General features: G+C 39.6%; 1 protein-coding gene across 2 annotated transcripts; it reads right to left on the bottom strand.

Annotated features, from left to right (window-relative positions):
• Window positions 1-94: 94 nt before the first annotated feature.
• On the bottom strand, window positions 95-23,308 carry HEATR3 (HEAT repeat containing 3; the record flags this gene model as incomplete). Of its 2 annotated transcripts, none has more annotated exons than XM_083869925.1 (15): window positions 95-6,186; window positions 7,068-7,244; window positions 7,347-7,490; window positions 8,276-8,364; window positions 10,978-11,114; window positions 11,372-11,454; window positions 12,466-12,623; window positions 15,555-15,645; window positions 15,908-16,191; window positions 16,928-17,068; window positions 17,822-17,931; window positions 19,713-19,825; window positions 20,827-20,914; window positions 21,409-21,581; window positions 23,193-23,308. In XM_083869925.1, the coding sequence occupies 14 exons, from the start codon at window positions 21,558-21,560 to the stop codon at window positions 6,067-6,069; spliced, it is 1,887 nt and encodes a 628-aa protein (XP_083726051.1). In that variant the 3' UTR covers window positions 95-6,066. The 2 variants fall into 2 exon arrangements, with proteins under 2 accessions (XP_083726051.1, XP_083726050.1); XM_083869924.1 differs by lacking the exon at window positions 23,193-23,308 and adding an exon at window positions 22,913-23,032.
• Window positions 23,309-23,373: the final 65 nt, after the last annotated feature.

Here is a 23,373-nt window from a genome sequence, read left to right as displayed (position 1 = left end):
CCCCGAGCTCCGGCCCCGCCGCCGCCACAGCCCCGGGCCGCGGGTCGGGCACAGCCGGGCCGGCGTGCCCCTGTCCGCACACCGACAGCGCCGCTGCCCGCCCCCAAAACTCCCCTTTTGGACGCCTATGGATAGTTCGGGGTCTTGCTGCCTTTCATTCCGCACCAAAAGAGGGGAAAAGGCAGCCTAGGTGCAGCCTTTTTTGTAGATGGAAAAATACCCCAAACAGCAACACTGAGTAGTACCAGTTCTTGTCAGACTCGGTTTTATTTTTAGTGTTTTCATACTACAGTCTTAAAACGTCTTTAATATCAGCAACAAAGTTTCCAGCGTTTTGCACGAAGGGCCTGGTGCTTCCCCCACTTTCAGAATTGCATGGGAGAGGATTGCTCTTGAGGAAGCTGGAGGTGGAGGGTTTAGAATTAAGAAGTCACATCCCAATTTCAAGCATTCCATGAAGTGAACAGTTTGCAAAGAAGACTTAGCACCGTTTCCTGGTGACAACCAAAGACTGAAGTTCTGGCTTCTCCTCACCATCCCAGAGCAGAACACACTGTCCTCAGCACTGCTCTGCTGTGTCATAGCATGTCTGATCTGCATTGCCCCAGAGAAAATCAACCCCAGCAAGAGGGTGAAATTTGGAGCTTGAGTTGACAAACTTAATTGCTTTGAAAATTAGGACCTGTACCTAAAACTACTACTGAAAGCCAAATGGAAACTGGTGGGACTCAAAATGTCTTGGATTTGGGAAATAACTACTATGAATAACTTATTTTCCAAACATTATTCAGTTATTCTGGGAATTATAAGTGTAGCAGGAAAATATAACAAGAAGAGTCTAAATGATGTTCCCTGAACATCAAAAATTCAAATAAAAAAGTTTCAATTAACAAACTTTTTTAAAAATGTAACAAAGAATGTGTAAATCAAATAAAAGATTTCACATTACCCTTAAGAAGGTTACAGTAACAGGAAAAATAACTGATTTTTTTTCCTTTTCTTTTAAAATAAAGCTCATTCCCCAAAATTCCGCTATTTAGTCTACACTGATAGCACATAAATGCCAACAAGTTTTGTTATAGGGCTGAGGTCTATTAATTTACAGGATTCCTCAGTCCTGAGCAAATATAGCCAAGACACAATACAGGTGGTATAGTAACAAAAATGCTTTAAATTAGCAAGTATGCCATGGGGGGCATAAAAAACAAAACCCACACTTTAATATGATCAGATTGTTTTTAACTCTTTTATTTATAAAAAGGAAGACTTTATTAAAAAGATTATTTGGAAACATCATGTATTTACTAGCTGAATCAGCCATTCTTCCACTAAGTTCTGGAAGTGCTTTTCACTCTCCATTTGAAGGGGAGGAGAGGAGGGAAGAGGCTAATGCAATATTCCTTAAAAGTTAAAAAAAATTTCACACCAGAGGAGAAAGAAAACAAGTCTCAATGGGATTTTTATCATAGCAGGAACACAAAACCAGAAGTTTTACTGAAAGCCCAACACATCTTTCAGCATGGTGCAGGGATTTATGTGAGCACCTCACAACACCAGGGCTGCATCAGGACCCTCATTGTGCTGAGAACACACAGCAGCCACAATCAACCCAACAGATTATTACAGAGGGATCTTACTTCAGTTCCCAAGTAGTTTAGTTTAAATCCATAATGTAACAGCAATGCAAGGAGCTCCTGACACCAAGTTTCAAAAGAAAAAAGCATCTTTCTATATCCTCCTTTGTGCAGGCTTCAAACTACACTTCATGTGGTCACTGAATTATGTTTGTATGTTTGACAAAATGCTTCCCATAAAAACAAGAAACTTACAAAAATTATACAGAAACAAAATGAAATTTAAGTGAATTGACTTGAATGCCTTCAATTTTTTCCTGGAAGGTACAAAAATAAACAGTTTTAAATTATCTGAAAATTAGACCAAAAAACCCCCCCTACGAACTCAAGTAAAAGCTTCTTCAAACAGAAAGGTTCACCATGTGTCAGCCCTGGTAGAAAAACTTCAAGTTCCTTAATCTGCTGTCTGTCAGAGACCTCAGATTTTGCCAATTATTTTAAAGTTATATATCTTAACAGCTTGTCCAGAACAAACTATATATAGATTGTTTGCTCAAGTCGCTTGTGCCAGAAAGGAACAATTACATTATTTTCAATTACCACTATCACTGCCTGAATTGGAATTTGCAACAGTAAATGTAAGGCTAGATGTTTCTATCTAATCCTTGGGAATGTTTTTATTGAAAATCCCTCACTAAGGAAGCAGAACTTGAGTTTATAGGCATTTTTGGTTGGTTGTTTTATGTAAATATTCCACAAGATATGGATTTCATTCATGATACTTAAACTACAAACTAATTTCAAATTTATTTGTTCTCCAATGCAGTTCTCATTTTGTATTTTACTGTGCTCTCATTTTTTTCATATTTGTCTCTCAAAATACAAACATCAAGCCAAGCCAAGCAGTACTGGTTGAAGTTATTCTTGTTCCTCTAAGAAGACAATCTTAAAAAAAAAAGCCCACACTGTGCAAAAAATTACCTTCAACACACACCATAACTCCAAAAAAGTTAAACTGTTGACTTGACTGTGGTATACAACCACCTTCTGCTTCTGAATGTCAAGGCACGACGTAAAAACAACAAATGCACATTTAAATCTTGCACTTGTTTCTTTTCATGGAGAGCAAGAATAAAACCACACAAGTGATAATTTCTTATTTCCACAACTGGGAATTTGACATTTTGGAAGCTGCAGAGACCAAGGCAGCAGAAAATGCCAGTGGTCCTGATGCTTCCAAACAGGGCAGAGAACCTACAGCCTCCTTTACACTCTTTACTTGATATCACAGACCAGGTAAAATCAGCTCTATTTTGGTATTACAGCTCACTCAGAGCCAGTCTGTTGTGCTCAGCATCAGAGACACAAGTAGAGCAGCAATCCATACTTTCTGAGGACTGTGGTTTTTAACTGAAGCAGACAGATAATGCCTTAGGGACCAGAATAAACAACCCAATTCAGATACCTGTTTTGATACCAGTCTTATCTGTGTGATTAGATTAACTGATGAAGATCACTTACATCTATTTAGTATCTATTTACTTATGCTACACACTGTCTACATCAGTCCAATTCCTGCCAACCTCAAAGTATCAAGATCTGTCTTCCCCTTTGTAGGCTGTAAAGGATCTTGTCTTTGTCTGAAGCTTACCTTAGACATGTTAAATACACCAGTGTTCAAAGAGCCCCCAAAACATTTAATTTGCACATTATCATCACTTCTGCTGCTGTCTTAATTCTCCTTAATTGTCTCAGAACAACTTTTGCAGCTTAGTTCTTCTGTGCCAGTGGTTCTCATCTGGTTTTAGCCTCTGATTTGACACTTCTTTGAATCACTCAAAATTTGCCTTGTCTTCCATAGATGCATTAATATTCTTCTTTAAGTGATATGGTTTGTACTATGCACCAATCTCATTATGAAAATATTTTTTTCAAGACATTCAGCTGATCAGTGCATAGCAAAAAAATAATCTGTGCATTCCTATTGTCAGAATAGTTTAAGATCTAAATGTCAGTCAGTCAGAAATATTTCTTGTCATTATCAACCTAAAAGAAAAACCCAAAACAAAAATAACGTATTTTGGTTTTCTAACAGTCCCCGGGAAAGAGATTCTGGCTGCTACGTTTGTAAAATGCAAACTCCTACACTTGGGACAGTGCTCTTGACTGAATGACCAAAGGACAGCTCGAGAGAAGAACCAAAGGGTTCTGGTGGACAGCAAGTTGAAGCCAACACCTTTGCAACAATTCACAAATAACAGGCTGCACTGGCAGGACCATGGGCAGCAGGACAAGAAAACCAATTACTTCCCTCTGTTCAGCACCTAGGAGATCACATCTGGTGTAGTGTGTCCAGTTTTGGGCCCTCAGTCCAAGACACAGTGGAGCAGGTCAAGCAGAAGGCCACTAAGATGGTTGGAGGGTGAGAGGGAGTACAAGGAACAGCTGAGGGAGCAGGGTTTATTTGGCCTGGAGAAGAGGGAAATACAATTGCTGTTTTCAGCTCCCAAGTGGGGGTTAGGAGATGGAGCCAGGCTCTTCTTGGTGGTGTGCAGTCAAAGGACAAGAGACAGATTTTGCAGCAGGGGTAAGTCCTACAAGGCACAAGGGGAAAATATGTTTCCAGTGAGAGCAGCCAAGCCTGGAAAAGGCTGTCCAGTTGTAGAATCTCTATTCTAGGAGATGCTCAAGGCCTACCACAACCTGTCTCCCAAGTCAGCCCTGCTTTGATCAGAGGACTAGACTAAGAGACCTCCAGAGATCAATTCCAATCTAGAACATCCTGTAATTCAATGTAGCACCCAGAAAACGAGAGCAGAACTTTCCACATGGAAGTCCTTTAAGTGTTCCAAACAAATACTAATACCTTTCATCAGGCTAACAGTATCCTATCCTCAGTGTACAGCAAGTATAACTAACCCCAGGATTAAAATCCACACACTGCAGGTATTATGCCATAATCCACCTTCCCTCAGCTGTTACACTCCAGACTCTTCACTGCCTGCCCTGCCAGATCCCTGGATAACCTCTCAACCACAGTACGCTCTTGACTTCTCCTGGTTTTCTCTAGTCCAGCCTCAGTGCCCCATGAGCCCTCCCAGTGCCACCCTCTCACTCCTTTGACTAGCAGGCATCACATCACACATTTCATCTGACTCCTGTAAAGTAACAGCAGGAACAGCACTTCAGGCAGTGCAGCTGCTTGAACTCATCTTTTGCTTCCACTTGCATTTAACAAAACACCTTGTCAGGATTTCAGAAAGTCAGTCATCTGCAAGTTACCAGTCAGTTCTCAAGTCTACTTTCCAATCTTAGAGACTGAAATCTAACAATCTGAGCAAATTTGGTCTTTTTAAGTTCCATGCTTTTAACATGGGAAAAAATTTGCCAAAAAGTGGATGCCTGAGCTAAGGTAGCACATTGAGAGAGAGGAGAAAAAACCCTCCCATTTCAAAAAAGCCAGCAAAACAAAATGCTTTTGTGTTCAGTTGCAGGGTTATTTCTTGAAAAATGTGTATGAGAGGACCTCATTCACAGAACCAAAACCAAAGCTTTTGATATATGAAGTTCACATACAATTTTCATGAATCAATGATATTTTTAAAAAATACTTTCTGTATTTTACAACTCAAAAATCTCCATCACAAATATTTACAAAAGGTATTTTAAGCAAATATAAATTGACTTCAGGTAATACCTCAGTACAAAAAATGTTGTTAGGTTTACTACTTCCCTGAATTCAAACTCATCCTGATAGAATTACAAGGAAGACTGTAAAATAGGAGATAATTTTCAGAAAAAAAAAAAAAAAAAGACAGGGAGTTGTGTCTAAGTGTAGGACTTGCTTACCTTGATTTTCAGGGCAAAAAGCTATCATACTGAATTTATCAGAAATGAATCTGAAAATTTTCTCCTCACGAACCTCATGAAATAACAGATCCAAGTGCTGACAGGAATCTACACATTTGTCACACACTTCTTTTGGGAGGTCTGTCATAAGTGTCTGTGCAATTGTAGGAACAGATAAGAGCAAATAGCAAATATCTGAATATTCAGAAAAATAATAATATTCTCCCAGTGTTCAATTCCCTGAAATAGATCTTTAGCCTTTACTCTTTTTTTTTTTTGTTTTGTTTTCCAATCTGTCCCATGACCAGGAATATTTTTGGAATTACTTTTTCACACAAGTGTAGTTTTCTGCCAGGATACATGAAGATATCCAGGCAATGACAGTGGTGCTTTGTGCAGACCTCAGGATCTAAAGAGCACCTTCTTACCACTCCAGCAATCTCAGGATACGCTACAGGGGTTTTTGATGCTGATATGTCTTTCATATTGCATCAACCCCAAAGTATAAAAATACTGAATGTCATAAAATGTAGCATTAACATCAAAGCAAAACTGCTCTGCTCAGTAAAGTTTGGAAGTTCAAAACAGTTATATTTTAAAAAACATTTCTTAACAAAGAAAACCTTAAAAGTTCCTCGATGTTTCAAGTTGGGTTTTTCCCTAGTGTCTCCTGATATGCAATGAATCTTCTCAAATTCATCTTCACATTGTCAAGAACACACAGCTGATCTGTACTATATTGTCCTTTGCCTTCTTTTCGCATCTGTAAAACCAAGAGAATACATTGTTTACTAATGGAGAAGTTTCTCCTCTTAGATCACCTCAAGTTTACAGTTATTCTGTACATAGGTGTTCTATCAAGATATGCTACCCTTGGCTTGGAGTTCCTACGTGCACGTGTGAAGCTTAGCATTTATTTCTGCAAGTCAATTTACTATAACACATTTCTGCCTAAAACTAGACTAATGGCACATTATTTCATCCAAAAATCTGAGACACATACTTCTTTTCTGTGGCTTTTTATATGGAAAAACCTTGCACATTTAACCTAACAATTGAAGCACCATCAGGTATGTATTTTGTGTGTACCGTGCTTAGCTTTTAGACTTTGCAAGTCACTCCTCTGGCTGCACCTGACCAAAGAAACAATGTGTGGAGGGTCATTCTTTGTTTAAGTCTAGGATGTATCTAAAATTACAGTTTAGAATGGTAGCCTTGTTATTCTTGAAAATACAGGATACATGAACTGTTTTAATTTATCAAGAGTGGAACAAAAACATCCAACTGCAACTAGAAGTTAAAAACCAAAGATACATGTGTAACTTCAGAAAGGACTTTTCTCTCAGCTCCAGAGACATCTGCAGGATATTTTGTACAACTGTTTCAGAACAATACAGTGATTTGGACATCAGTAATACTGATGGTGTAATGCAGATGTTGCAATGCAATGCTGCACTGTTACCTCGACACTTCCATGAACTTTAAGGTAAGTGTATTTGCTTTCCTTTGAAGTGGAGTATCAGAAAAATCAAACACTTTTTTTCTGTCACCTTATAAATGAATTATCTCTTCTAGGAGCCCAGAACTCCACCTTTAACCCAGATTGTGTGCTGAGACCCTGAGCTGGCTGCCCTTGATGCCTACCCTCATTCTGAACACTGGCTGAAATTCCTTCAGTGTTGGAAGCAACTTGATCTGTAACGCTGCCTCTTCTGCTTCTTTACCATCTGCAAACACATCAAAAAGTGCATCCAAGGCTTCCCCTGCTACCACAAGAGAAGATTCCTTCATAGCAACCTCAAGAAGAAATTTTCCAATCATCTGTAATAAGAAAGAATAATTGATTTTTCCAGCAATGCTACAGAAAATTGAAAGAAACATCAAAATTCTTTTAAGCTTGCAATGCAAAGTTTGCTTTTTTACCTTCAATGTCTCAGCTGTATCTTGTTCTTTTGCCAGGACACTGCCAGAAATTCCAAGGATGCTCACCACGTTCACTCTAACACTGGCATTGCTGCTTTGAATACCAGCCTCACACAAAGCCAAGAGCTGCTCAGGAGTCATACACTGGCCAGCAAGGGGAAAGGAGGGCAAGAAGGAACACAGATACAGTTACATTTTCATGGAAATTTTAAAATATGACATTTAGACACTGTAGTTTTACAGAACACAGGCAAATTCTTCACAGAGAAACAGAGTCCTAGATTATGAAAACTACATGAATTCTGAAAATGCAGTTACTATGAAATTTCAATTCCCTTTCAACTTGTTTCTTCCAGAACATAACCAAGGCTGACATGAAGTTGAAGGAAAAGTTCTGAGATTTTCACAAGTTTATCTAGCTCAATAGCTGCTTCCCACTCATTACAACTTACAGTACAGAAGCTCAGTTTTCAGTTTAACGCCAGAAAGGACTAGCAGACTGTCTAGTATTATGTCTTGTTTAACAAACCATTCTGTTTTATTCCTGTATTCAACTCACTAATTCATATCCAACCAAGATTCAAGGACCACCAGCTTCAACTAGGTGACATCAGGAAATAAAGAATCCACATTTCTAGGTGCTAATTTTCTAAATATTTGTCATTATAACTACCTTCTAAAGATACCTGTGGCTTATTGCTATTCTGGTTTTGAAATACCTTTCATCTGTTTACATGTTGAGGAGGAGATATATAAAAAAATATTTCTATAAGGTCCATGAAAAACAGTTAATGCTATTAAATCTGTACTTCAGTGTTCACAACTGCTGAAATTTTGAACTAAATGTATATTGTTTTGTTTCAAAACTTTCCAGCCCAATCTCTCAGGAATTTGAACCTACCAGAGCATTTGAGTTTGAAAGCTTTTACCTGGGAGATGTTCTTTGATGCCATTGTTTGTAGGAGAGCCCTCAAAGCACTGGTTACTGCTTCCAGGAATTCTGTGTCTGTAGGGAGTTCTGTCAAAGAATAGAACCCAGAGCCAGAAGTTATAACAGTAATATGAGGGACAGAGGAAGCAAAGAAATACAAATTCCTTAATCTCTTAATTGTTCCTCCAGGTACTACCACAACAGGAAAAGCCAGATTTTCAGAGACTGGTCTCTGTAGGTTGTAACCATAGTGATTTGTTTGAATTCAGCATTGACTGATTCTGGAGGGTAGAACACAGCTGGGCCTCCTTTCCAGGCACATCCCTGGTTGAGACACTTGTGTGACCTAATGGACAGTGCCAGCCACTGTCACCAGAACAGCAGCTGAAAACTGGTATCACATGGAGGCCATGATACAGGAACTGAGAAAACTACAGAAGCTGACTGCATACTTTACCTCCTTTCTTCTGCCTTCTTAAGCAAGCTTTTCAGACACCCGGAACACTGGACTCTTTCCAATTCATATAAAGAGCATGTTTTCCGGTGGTTTAATAACATTTCAGGAATGTATGACTCAAACACTGCATTATTCTTGTTTAACTACAAACTCATCAGTAGCAGCCATCACCTTCAATCTATGTTCTGCATTTCCTGAGGCTTTTCATTTTCCTCTAGTGTGTTTATTTTCTGGACCACTCCAGATGCAGAACTTCTTGATTTATGTGCATCTCCTCCCTTCTCATGTAAACAATCAGATCTTTATGCCTCTTTCTTACCCTGTAAACCACAGAATTCCTTCTAACCACATGTTGGTATGTTATCAGCTCTATCTGGCAGTTTTCATTACACAGCATTTATGCATTAAAAAATGGGCCTATGCCATTAAATTAATTTTAGCATCCTTAGCTGTCTTCAGATAGCAACTTCTCCAACTTCATCTGACAATTTGCTATTACAAAGCATAACATGTAGACTCAAAATCTTGGAAGTCCTCTCTTCAAGCATGAGACATATTTTATGGGAACTTCCTTGCATATGTTTTCATAGGTATTTTCATTTCTGCATTTTAGTTTTCCACACACTGCACTCTCAGTAATAATGTTCCCATAGACCAATCACATGTCTTTAAAGACATTGAGAAAAAAGTGTATTTTGCAGGCAGATGCATTTTCAAGCACTAATGCAATGTCATTTTATACACAGCAGAGCACTACATAAGCTACATCTGTGGCTACAAATGGAGACACTTGAAGGAAGGGAAGGAAACTGAGCTTCTAAGAGATGAGAAATGACAAAGCCACACATATGCCAGACTTCAACAGAACTGTCTTAGGAAAAATGTTTTCTGACAGTTTGGAGAATTGGCAGCTTTTCCAGGCTCTAAGAATATAGCTTATTCTTTGAAAATCCATCACCACTGACCTTAAAACAAAGATTATCAGAATAGTCTGAAGGAAACAGCCTGGCAGGGACCCACATCCTCAGTTTGGAAACAGGTGGGGTTTTCTTAAACCTTTTTTTTTTTGCAATCTTGGTTCAGCTTCTCTTATGTCAGTAACAGAGATCATAGCACAAATGATCCAACAGGATTATGGAAATGATGCTGCTCTTATAGGATCACAGAAAGCAGCTGGAAATGCTACCTGCTGTACAGATGATCCAATAACACTGTACTAGCAGATGCATGGGGAAACCTTCACAGTATGTCCATGAAATAATGCACCGTGGAGGAACTACACTGAAGACATTCTAGTGTTTACCAGGATGTATCACAGAATCTGTGAGGCTGGGAAAGAAAGACCTCTGAGATCAGTCCAACCTGTGACCAATCACTGCCATGTCAACCAGACCCATGTCCAGTCTGTCCTTAAACATCTCCAGGGATGGTGACTCTACAGCCTCCCTGTAGAGTCACCATTTAGCCCATTCCAATGGCTAAATACAGATCTAATATCCCTCTCATATTTATACACACACACATACATACATTCTAAAATAGTATTTTTAGAAGAATTAAATATATTATGTTCTCTGTTGAAATTGAAGCACAACCAGAACAGGAAGCTGAGAAGCTTACACATTTAGTCATAACAACTTTGCACACTTTCTTACTAGAAATATAATTCCAATAAAGCTAAGCCATCATAAGCATAAAGCACGTCCTGGGGAAAAGGTGGCCACTCTCTTTCCTGCTGTAATAAGCATGGACATTCTTGAGATTTTTGCACCAACCACTTTTGCCATAATTTGGTAAGATTACCCAGAAAAAAAGGGATGTGAAAGCCATGTGCTAGACATGTTTTGTTTTCACGTCTCCTTAGGCTAGTTAGGACATTTAAAAAGAAAATGTCCCATTTTCTTCATGCTTGTCTGATTGCTGAAAAACTTTATTACCACAAATATGATCAAGCAAACAGTTCTGGTCTCCCAACAAGGCAGTGCTAATCCAGTAGGAAACTTTCTAAGTAGACCCAAATGTGATGCAGATTCTTGCATTAAGAGCAGATTTGCTCAAGGTGCAGTTTGGATAAACACATACACTGTTATGTCAGTACATTGCCGACATTCAGTATCCTAATTTTGAAGGACCAGAGGGATAAAATCAGTAATAAATAGCATTGGAACATAACATCCATGGCTACCTTATATCTAGATGATCAGCAAAGGGAGTCAGCAAGTCCCCTTTAGGAAACATCTTACCTGATTTAGAAAAGATCAGCTGTGAGAGATGCTGTGCAAGGGACTGAAGTGCTGAAGCTCCCCCAAGACAATCCACATCTGAGACCAACAAAATGCTCTGAAGACATGTTAAAGCTCTACACTGCACTGCATTCAGTCTGAAATAAACAAAAAACACCCTGAGCAGGTATATTTGAAAACACCTGTTGAAATATAAAAAGGAATCTTGAATTTAATAAGGCTGTGATCCAGTATGCAGTTCACAAAAACATTTGTATCTCTTTATTCAAAATCATATATCAGATCCGCCAGTTTCCAGATCTTAAGAGCAGCCCAAATATGGACAATCCTTCTAAGAGCTCTCAAACAACTGAATATACATGAAAAACAGTAAGACAGACAACGAAATGCCTACTTTTTAATTAATGGTTTCCAAGACGGATTGTGCATACAGATGTCTAGAGCAACACTGTTCGGAAAAGCAGTTTTTTCAAGAATCTGAGGAGGGGAAAAAGAAACGTTTAGCAATAAAGCCCTTTGCCCTTTTTTCCTTTTTCTTTTTTTTTTCTATTTTATTTTTTCTATTTTTTTGTTATACTGTGTTCAGAGGGAAGACTGAAATTTTACCCTAATGTCAAACAGATACTTCAAACTACGTATTTCAAAGTTTTCTCAATAGCAAATATCTCACCTGCTAAAAATGCCAGAATTTTCCTCTATCACTTAAATGGTGCAATTATACACTGGGTTTAGCATAGCATAACAACAAGTGATTTTTCTAGATCTCTGCTATTCTTTGTTATTTAGCTCTTTCTTCTTTTAGACTCTGTTACAGGATTTTGAGATAGCTGCAAGTCTGGAAGGCCTTGCCATGAAACTCTGGCTATTAAGTACAAAAAGCCTTCAAAGTTTTCACCTTGCACCTTGACATCTTAGCTCAGAATTCTACAATGCTGCTGAACTAGCACAGTAACTGATTCAAATAACAAACTTCACCTTTAAAACCCCAAATAAAAGTGAGCAAAACAACTCTGAAGCAAAAACATCTAATGTCCTGTCAGTGCCAAATACTGTATTTCAGATACTTTGTATAAAACAGGGGGAGAGGAACTCGCACTTTTTCAGTGCTGACTGTTGCCATTCATTAATGTGACTTCCACCTCATTTAGCTAATACAGAAATCTGGCAGTCACACTTCAGCCAAGTTTCCTTTCTTTTTCATGTCCAAATCAAGGAATAACAACCTTTGTATTTTGGGAAAAATAAAAAAATTAAAACTCCTACAGATTTCTGAAACACATGACCCTTCTGTTCTCACTCACATGAGGGAATTATTTAGGCCATGCAATGATGCACCACCTCTAGGCCAAACACGTGAGGCCAAACTCACTTAAAAAATACTCCTTTCCTCCAGGTGGATTGGGATAATTTGTTTGCCTAACATGGGAAACAAAGCAGGAACAAGGGAAAGGCTGTACCATGTGTTGGAAATAATATAGAAGACAATACCTTCTTTGGAATGAGGTTGTTCAGAAATGCTGAGTTAACCTCATCAGAGAGGCACAGGGGTGACAGCAGCAGCCCACTCCCCTCGTTGTACGAGTTTTCCATGAACAAGTCACTCTCATCACTGCTGGAGAGTTCTTCCCACTCATCATCAGAGGGATCTGAGAACACAAGATAGAGTTGTAAATGTAACAGTCCTCATGCAACACATATCCCATCTCCCAACTGAAATTGGCTCCTTCAAACTTCTTGGTTTAGGAGTCTTTAAGCTCTTGGCCTCTTAAACTCCACACAAATCAAGTGCCATTAGGCTACAGTTCTAAATATTTTATTTAAAAATATTCTATACTCACTGAGGCACAAATATTCTTATAAGAGAGGTTCTTCATACATGGGCATGTTAATCACTGATATTAACAATGTGTTGTTTAAAAATATAAAAAAAGGTATAGAAGAAACATTAAAGACTTACTAAGATTTTAACTTGGATTGTACCACTTTACTTTCTGAGATTGATCCAAACATGCAAATACACCAGTTCAACTTAACTTGTCTACTAATTGCAGTCAGTTTTAGGCAATTGTTTCCTCTGGCAATACTGAAGCCACAGACAGATGCCCTCTGCCTGGGCAGTAATTGGGCTGGAGGAAGATGTTACTGTCTCCACAGCAAGGTCATTTTAAATTAAATGATGACAGCAAAGAAAGCCAAATAATCTCTGATAGTCATTTCAGGAAATATATTTCAATAAATTAAACTAAGTTTATAATCTTAAAACCTGAACTAGGCCATACTTACATTACTTATTCTACTAGCAGATCTTTAAGGGCAGATATGATGAGAGGAGTCAAAGTCCCATTACCAACAGGCTACTGTGTGAACAATCTGTCCACAGCTGAAGGGGAACTTGGGCTGACAAGCACAAACTAAGATCATCCTAATTTATATTTAAACTCATATATCTACAGCCATAGAGTTCACACTCATTTAGCTGAAGTTTCTTTAAATCTGGTTACATTTTAACTAATGTTTACCCAAGTCCCAAGTCTACAGGTTGGACTGATCCTCCTTTCCAACAGATGAAAGCTCTGTGTACATAGGTCAGGATACTTAACTATTGTGACCAAAAAAATCATATTCACTCCCAAGTAATTTTGTTTGATTACACAGATTCTTCATGAGACGTAGGTCATGTAGTAACTACAGGAACAGCCATGCACTTCTGTAGTAAAAGGTAAATTCACTAAAAATACAGCAAGAAAGATCAAAATGAATGCATTTTACTTGTACTGTGCAAGTTTAAGAATTTATTGTAATGTGACCGTTATGGTTTATCTGATGTAAAGTAACTCATAAAGGTGTGGCAACTTGACCACACAGGCATCTCATGGTAACATCCTACAGCCATAATGTGCTGGTGTTAAAAGCCTTTGCATGAGAAAATGGTTGTCTTTCATGCTTTACCAAACCATGCAGCAAGAAACATGAAAACAAAGCAGACACCCCCCTTTCACCCTCTTGCTTCTTCTAAAAAATTCCTTTTGCATCTTTAGAAAATAAAGCAAGCAAAAAATATCCCTTGAAAACTAATTGTAACAATACAAGCTGACAGCGCACCTCAGCGATCACAAAAACAGCAGTTGTCATAGGTTAACAGCAAGTGACCAGGGCAGAACAGGAACTGGGATCTAGAACACTGGCCCATGCAATGCTCTGGGAAACACAAGGCATTTCCAGCAGCAATCCCATCTTACCTAGCACTGGTAACCCAAGAACTACAGACTGGACAACAGTGCTGGACTCTTGGCTTCTTGCCCAGGTGCCCATCAAAAGGGAAATTTTTGCCTGGGGAGCACTCTTGCTTCTTCCAAACACTGGCCAGTGCTCAGTAAAACACATCCCTCGCCAGCCTGGTTATTTCTCTCAGTTCTGTTGCAAGCTGAGTGTTTTTATGAACTCAGCATAATGGCTAAAGCTATTTTAGTCCTCAAATAATTTGAAAATTAAATGAACAGCTGCCTCTGGATTCCTCTTAATTTCTAGAAACTGTCTGCCCATGAATGGGTAAAATACTGTAGCAAAATACAACACAATCAATCTTACATTACACTGAGTGAATGGCAGAATATGCAGCTTATCCACAAGAGATTTTCCAATTAAAGGGGAAAGCTTATGAATTACATCTAATTAGATGAGAAAGGCAGTTATGAAAGGAGCTTCATATACTAGGTGCAGAATTTCCTTTGCTGTAACAGAAAAAAAAGTCACCACTGGGAATAACTGCGTATTACTGTGGATTTCATTAGAACCTGAAAGTTTTACTCACTTACTTTCTACACAATTACTCTTGCATCAGGCTAAAACTACAATAGCAGTCAAAGTTTTCAGGTTTTGGAGGGTTTAGGGGATTAGTTTTGTTTGTTTGTTGGCTTTTTAAAATAGAATTTCATAATCTCTCATTTGTTTTCCTGAAGATCAGAAGAAAAGCTATCAAAACCGAGTTTCAGAGTTCATAAAAGATACAGAATATCTATATCCCACTTCCTTCCAAATAACAGCCCCTCTTTCTCCTCCTCAAGGCTGGCAAAAGCAGAACTCTGGAAGTCAAGATCTACATTGTTGCCAGAGTTGCAAGCAAAAGCTGTCCCTACTCCTAATTTTGTAACAATTGTAGTATCAAAACTAATCAAAGGGACAAGATTTATCTGCCTTAAAAAAATTGATGTCCCCATCCTGCAATCAGATTCACACATCTTTCATCAAAAGAACAGTCAGACCACACTCTAATTGAACAAAGGTTTTGCTGTAACACTTTAGGAGATCTCTTTGTCATGAGTGCTTGTTTGTTATTAAATGTTGGCACATGTAGAATCACGCAAAAAAAAAAGGCAACGTAAGTCACTTAAATAAAGAAAAAACATTTAAATTAGCAATAGAAATGACACCCTACTTTGCCCCCAGATGAGGATATCAGGGACAATATGCCCATGAGCATTTGCCCTTAAAAACCCAGATGACCAAATAAACTAAATATGACCTATTCAGAAACAGAACACACCACAACACTTGCAATGAACGAGACTCCTACAAACCTTCACTGCAGCACATATTAACAATGATTTCCAGAGCAGTCTGCTGAGCCGTCAGTAAAGCTGTCACTTCTTTCAGTTCCCACTTATCAGACTAAAAAATTAAAAACATGAACCAAATTTCATTTTGGAAAACAACATTTTAGGTGCCATTTAAAGTATCCAAGCTGTCAGTTAAAAATACAATCCAGCCATTTCTTCTTCTCAGTCTACACCCAAACTCGAAGAAACCCCCGAAACACAAACGCAAGCAATGTTATCTACCATCTTTTTGTTGGAGGTTCCAGAGAAAATTTTATTCTCAAGGAATGCCATTTACACTAAAGCTGTCCAAAAGCCCAGCCGGTCACACTTACTGGAAGTAAATCTGAAACATCATTTTCTCTTCCGAGTTTCCCTTTTGGTATTTCTTCCATGTTATCATCTTCACTCAAAACACAGTTTTCTGTAGTATCACTCATGTTCTCCTCAGTTTCTGCTTCTACAGCAGGTTTTAACCTGTTTTTTTCAGCTTCGTTCATACGAATAATTGTTTCACCAGCATCAATTGCCAATGATTCTGAAAATATCTTCAGGATTGCATTAACTGTGCTTCCCAGGCTGCCTGCTGGAATGGTATCCTTTATATTCCAGATAGTGCCTAAATATGAGGTAACCAAATTATATAATTATTAAAGCACTCAATTCCCAGCTCTGTAATATCCCTTTTGTAAGGACACAGCCTCCACTACTTAAAATACTCAGTGTTTATATTCACTACAAATGTTCAAGTCTTTTCTCTACAGATTTCTATTTTTTTTTGTATAACATTTCATACACTCATCTGTAATTATTGTCATACCCACATCTTAAGCTCAAGTAAATTTCAGCATGTAAGTATTTACAGAATATTTACGTGGATTAACTTTGGTGTCACTCTGTACCTGAGATAACAAATCCACACATGAGAATCATTTTCTAAGGAGGCTCAAAATTAACTTATTACACTCCAGTATCCAAAATCATCATGGTTAAGCATTTGAGGTAACAAGAATTCAAGCTAGAGAATCTGAAAAAGATCTATAGCTAGTAAGACCAAAACAACTCCAGTACCACCTATTATTGACTCACTTAACTGTTAAAAACTAATGAGCAATTAAAGTGGGCTATCACACTGAGCAGGAGCTGAATTCAGAATCAAGCATCTAAGCCAGTTTTAAAACTAGCTGCAAATATCTACCTGCAGTTCCAAAAGGCACATATAACTTGACAAACTATCTGTAGAGGCCTTGACAATCAGGTATCCAGACCACAGCAAAGACCAGGCTTTCTGTCCTTCCCGGCCTCCTTTACCTGCCATGCTCCCATCCCAAAGCAGTGAGCCCTGAGCACTGTACCTGCTATCAGGGTTCTCAGAAGGATGTGCTTCATGGTGCTCTCTGGACACAACATCACTGTTTCCAGTATTTGTTGGGCAGAAGCATTAAATGAAGAAAGAAGATCTGGATTATCTTCCGTCACTGCCTGCAAGCAGTTTGCTGCAGCAAACAACAAGAGCAAACATAATTAACAAACCCAGTAGAAGCTTTTGCTCTGCTAATGAGAAAGCAGTATCTTTCTGAAAGCTGGAGGAATGAAATGCTGACACAAGGCAAAAAAATCATGCAGCATCACGTTGTAATAGTCTGACACTGTCCTTCACAAGCTGTGTTTTGGATTAAAATACTTTCTGTGGCAAACCCATACATAAAACATGTGAGGACAACACCACAACAGCCAGAGAATTGGTTGTATTAATTTCAGCTACTCAAAATTAAATTTATCTATTGCATACTGACAATGGACAACAAGAAATGCTGGAAGCACACACACCTATATGACCATTATAAAACTATAATAACAATAATGATAAAACCAAATTGAAGGCGATTGGAATTGTTTGGGGTTTTCTTAGAAGGACTATCTCCTCTGCCCAACAAATTAAACCCTCCATTACCAAAACACAAAAATAAAATGAAAAACACAGCCTCCCTCAAAAGCCCCCTTCCCACAAAATTTTTCTTCCCATGTAACCACCAATAAGCCATTCTCTTTTGGACTGAAAACAAGCACAACAGATGTCAACTTCTTTATTATGTGCTGTTCAAAAGTGAATTTAAAGTCTTATACTCAGTGCAAACTTAAGCAATGCTAAAGTGGGTCCATTATGCAATGAATGTAATATCAGAGTTACAGTCATATAGTTTAAAAAAAAAATCTTTAAACCCTTATCTTCCCTTCTTACCACTTACCTACTGAAATAGCCAGATCCACATTTGTGGCAAATTTCTTCATGTAATGTAACACGGCCTCCAGACATCCTTCTTTATTGAATATGTATAGGGCAGTATTGTTGCATTCACTAATGTATGGAAAAGATCAGTCAAACAGTTTTCCAGGAAAAAAAAAAAAAAAATACTGTAGCAACATCTTTAGCACCCCGTACTTGTTATTACTCACATTTTTAAAAGACAGCTCAGAATTATGCATTGGTCAAAGAGTTATCCTTCATAATTGAGGTTATGATCAACTCTACACAAGATGCTGAAAGAGAAGCTGCAAATTCGTGGACACTTTTGAGGAAAGCTGTCCTGTGCCAGCTGCTTCCTTACACAGTTGGAGTTTATTTGGGAGCCTAACTACAGGCTCCTGCTGGAGTGGGGAAGGCAGCTCAGGGCTGTGGGCTGCAAGCCAGCCCAGGGCTTCCTGCAGCCACAGGACACTTCACCCACAAACCCACTGCCAGCAGAGCAGGCTGCTGCCTCTCACATCAACACTCACTCCCTCCATAAAATGACTCTTACCATTCAGAAATGCATTTACTTTTATTATTTAGCAGTGGGATTTGTGTTTGTTGAAGTTATCACAGCTACTCTCTCTTTTAAATTGATATATTGATACCAGACTAATTTAAACTAAAAAAAAAGCACATGAGCTAACTAGCTACAAGAGTCTTCCAAAATTTAATTTTGAAAATATTATGTCTCAGCATCTATTCCAGCCCTAATTTTATCAGTATCAAACTTAGCAATGAAATGAGCAGTTCAGATTCATTGCCACAAAGTTCAAAATACAGAAGTGATTTACATAACACTTAATCATACTTCCTGTTCTCAAGCACTGACTAAAAAGAAGAAAAAAAAATGGACACACAACATTGCTGAGTCAGAGTTACAAAAGGTCATGTATTCTGTGCAAGATGCTGAACAAGGAGTTTATCTACTGTTCTAGATTCCAATCTCTAAAAAAATAAATATCCTAGTTTAGATATAAGGCCTCAAGCCAGCAGCCATATCACACAGACAGGCATAAAGGCAGTTCCACTGAGGCACTGCACAGTGCTAAGCAAAATCCTGTATGCAAAGTGTATAATGTGAGAAAAAATTAAGCGACACATGAAAAGAGAAAAAAGAAAAAATTCTGTATGCAAAGTGCAAGGAGAACCTTTGGAACAGGTTTGTATCACTTCAATGTTTATAGTAATTTCTGTCTTAATAGTGTTACCATTTCTCTTCCTTCACCTGATGTTTCCAATGTAAACTACTAATAGAACAATTTACATTATTTTCTTATATAGTAAGTAAATTTTTATCAGTGTTTCAGTAACTAAGGGATAGTTGCCCTAAACAGTTAATATTAATTTTTGGGATGACCTGCAGAGGGAGGAAGTAGTATAAAAACTCCTCATATTCCTAGAGCACTGATTGAAATTTCATTTTCTCCATTTCTTGTATCATGATTGGACCTACAGGAAATACATGCAAGAAGCCACAACCCAAACCATACAACAGACTACAACAGAACACATTCACAAAACAGGATCAGAACTCAGGATGAAGAACCAGTAGAGAAAGAATTTGTTACTCTTTTAAAACTAAAGATCAATTTTAGGCACTTTTAGAATCCTTTGCTTAAAAAAAATAATCTATACTAGAAGATAAACTTTCATTTCAGATGAGATGAGGGCTCATAATAATTAATCATTATTAAAGCAAGCTACATGTAGGAGCAACACAATCAGAATTAGCAAATGAATGCATCTGCCCATGCCAGCACAGTCATTTCTTTCCTGCCTCAATTACCACACTCTTTTTCAGGAACAATTTAATTTCACTAAAATACCAGTGTTTACACAGTACTCACCATATATTCCACAGCAAATTAATAGCCTCGTTGGCTATGTCTTCAATATAATTTTTGTTTACCCCTCTGCACTTCTTTGGAGAGAGCTGGTTAACATCCAGTCCAGTGCTGCACTAAAACCAAACAAAAGAACCAGGGTTGGGAAACAATCAAGCCACAAAGAGAAGCAAAACTTTACTACCAGTGTTGAGGGGAGAGATCCTCTCATGAAGAGTTTATTACCAGAAAACCTGACTAGTTTCCTTTCTTTATGAAAACTTGAATCATTGATAACCTTCCTCTTGTAAACTCTCACAGTACTTATTTTGCAGTTAGTCCTTAGAAGCACTTTCTAATTAAAAAAAAAAAAAAAAAACAAAAAAAAAAAAAAAGAAAAAAAAAAAAAAAAAACCAAAAAAAAAAAAAAAAAAAAAAAAAAACACTTGGGAATTTTAGAACCTGAAGTGCTGGTTCTTGCTAATAGTCTGTATGCTGCTGTCAACAGTTGTTTCTAACCACAAAAATCCACTCAACTAATACCTTACTGTGCTTTATAGAAATGCTATTACTCATATTTTAAAATGGGGAAGAAACATACAGAAAATGATGGTATTGCTCAAGGTTGCTCATACAAAGACAGCAGGTAAGAGAAATCAATGCAATTTCCAAACTGCAGTGCAACACCTGGACCAAACAAAGAATACAAATTCAGTACAAGTTATTCTACAGTAACTACCCAGCTATACATCCAAACATCCATTTAGACAAAACCACTCACCAGAAAAACCTCACTAGAATAATGCTGCAACATAAATGAAGGACCTGGATTCTCACTGACAGGATAAACTCATATTAACTGACATTACAGACCCAAAAGCTCCAGACCTTTCACTCAGAAATCATCTTAGGCAGCAAACCTCACCATGAACACAAGTTAGCTGGCCAGGAGCCAGAAGGTAGTGATGAGAAATCTCTGGAATAACTTTTGTATCACTAAACTTATCAAAACACTCTTTTAAAAGATCTTTCAAGTATTTTATTGTAATAATAGCTATAAAAATAGAACTGGTTTTGTATATGGGACAACTCAATGCCTAAGATCAGGTTTAAAATCAAAATAAAAAAATAAACACACCTCTTTCAGAAGTGCAACCAGGGGTGTCATGATGTCATTTGTCACCATGTCATCACAGACATCAAATCCTCCACAAGCACTCAGATTTCTGGGGAAAACAAAAATTAATGCTTTGGATGAGATACAATACTTTCCAAGAATGTTTCAAAATCCCCATGCCTCTGATATTCTCTAAAGGTTATGGTACTTTTTGTTTTAAATTCTATTTGCTTAAACGGTAGCTTTAGTCTTCTACCTCAGTAACACAAGAGAATAACTTTGGTGTTAGAAAAAAAAAATATTCATCAAGCATAATTAGAAAGCTTATCTGTACTAAAACATCACAGCACAAAATGCCATACAAACTGCACTCAAGTTCTCTCTATCTCCTCATGAAGCCATACATTTCTAGCATAAAGCCTGCTCCTGACATTAAAGTCTCACAGCACATGAAAAGCCCCTCTCTCACAGACAAACTATGATGTGGGCATAGCTCCTCAGACCAGAATTAAAGCAAGAGAGGCTGGCATTCATGCTCCCAGCTGTCAGCAGCAGAGCCCCAGAGTCTCCCCTCACTCCACCTGTGCAGCACCAAGTCCTCACCGGAGAGCACCGGCAGCTGTTTCCCGCACAGCCAGACTGTGATCCATCAGCAAGGGCCCCAGACAGCGCACCACGTCCCTCTGCACAAAGGCTGGGATCACCTGCTTCTGCTGCAACAGCTTGGAAATGCTGGCACAGGCATACTCCCTCATTTCTGCACTTGGATGCTGCAGCTGCGGAGACACAGACAGGGCACATCATAGTAAAGGAAAAAGGGACCTGGAAGGTTTTACTGAGTGAAAAGATTGACTGGGGCCAGCACTGTGGCCCCCGTTTTGCTACTCCTGAATGGAAGCAGGAGCTTTTAACTTCCATGAAAACTTATGAATTCTTGCCTGGGTTAGGTGTGTTAATTTTATGACTAGATAAATGCTATTCTGGATACCTGACAAGACAGCTATAGCCCAGACACAAATTTGACACTAGCTGGCACTGGTGAGACCTCAATCACCACATACTGAATAAAGGACTGAAGGAGGGGGGGGAAATAACGTCAGTGATGTATAACAGACATAATACATGCCACCATAAAGAAAAGCTGAATAAAACCCAAAAAAACCCTATAGCCTTTAAATTAAAAGCATCTGCCTAAGAGCAGGAAACAAATGTTCCCTACATTCCCCAAGACAATATTGACTTGTGCTGTAACAGAATTTTAGGTGAGATACAAGAACTGCAAATTGCAAAAATAACACAGTAGAAGTGCGTATCCCGGAAGGCCACAGAGCTTGTTTCAAACGGAGCAGATAAACATCTGCTGAAGAGCAGAACAGAAGAGTGGTAACATCAGATCCTGCCTCCATTGAAAAAGGTGTCTTAGCTCATCCTCACCTGTGCCTTTATTCCCTCTCTTCCCCTCTCCATCCTAAACAGAAGGATAATCAACCAATGATCTGGTCAATGAATTATGTTGGGTGAAGTCAACCAAGGGGATTTAATTACTTAAAGGAGAAAACAGCTATTTGCTTCTGATTCTAAAGCCACAGCTGCATAAGGAGATTTACATCAGTTTTCATCTGCAATGCTTAAGCCAGGACTATGGCCCACAAGTGGCCAAACCTAGTCTTTTTCAGCATTTTCTATCCGGTTTTCTTTACATGTGGCTCTTGGACTGTTGGCTCTGGCCACCTGTAGAAGTGTCCGGGCGGGGGGACGGAAGGCCAGCCCCGCAGAGCCCCGCGGCAGCCCCGGCAGGGATGGAGGAGGGCACGGATCTCCCCGGCCCGGCGCGGCGGCGCGCACGGGAGCGCGGGCGGTGCCGGTGCCGGTGCGGCCCCGCCCGGCCGTGACGCCGGGGAACGACGCGGCGGCGGGAGGGGACGGGAGGGGACGGGAGAGGCGGCCCCGCGCGGCCGCTCGGCTCCTTCCCGCCGGGGGCGGGACCGTGCCTGTGCCCGAGCCCGGCACCGCCGCGGGGGAACCGGCGGCCTCGCCCCCCACGCCCGGCCCCCGCCGCCGCCCCGCTCCGGAACGGGGATCGCGCCGCGCCCGCCCCCTCCCGCACCTTCTCCAGCAGCTCCGCCGCCGCCTCCTCCTCGGGGCCGCGCTGGCCGTGGGGCTGCTCGGCGGGGCCGGCGGGGGCTCGGGGCGCCCTGCGGAACAGCCGCGCCCGGCTCTTGCCCATGGCTGCGCTCGGCGCCGGCGCGCACACGTGTGCGGCCCCGCGCAGGCGCCGCGCCCGCCCCGCTCCGCACAGCCCGCCCCGCCCGGCACCGCCAGGGCACCGCGCCGGCTGCGCTCCGAGAACATCAGCAATACAAACAGTTTCCTCTGAGGGCACTTACAGAGCCGGGATTGACCTGGAGGATGGAAACCTGGAAGGGGTTTCCTCTCTGATGTCGGTATCTTAGATTATAAGAACCACATCAAATACAGGAAATGTTGGTCCGGTATGAAAGTTACAGAGTGCAGCTATAAATTTTCTGAAGTTCTTCTGTGTTCAGTGGAGATCTGTATTTGCACAGT

This window comes from Zosterops lateralis (genome assembly GCF_965231275.1).
Source record: "Zosterops lateralis genome assembly, chromosome: 12".
Classification (NCBI taxonomy): domain Eukaryota; kingdom Metazoa; phylum Chordata; class Aves; order Passeriformes; family Zosteropidae; genus Zosterops; species Zosterops lateralis.
This window is presented reverse-complemented; position numbering and strand designations above follow the sequence as displayed.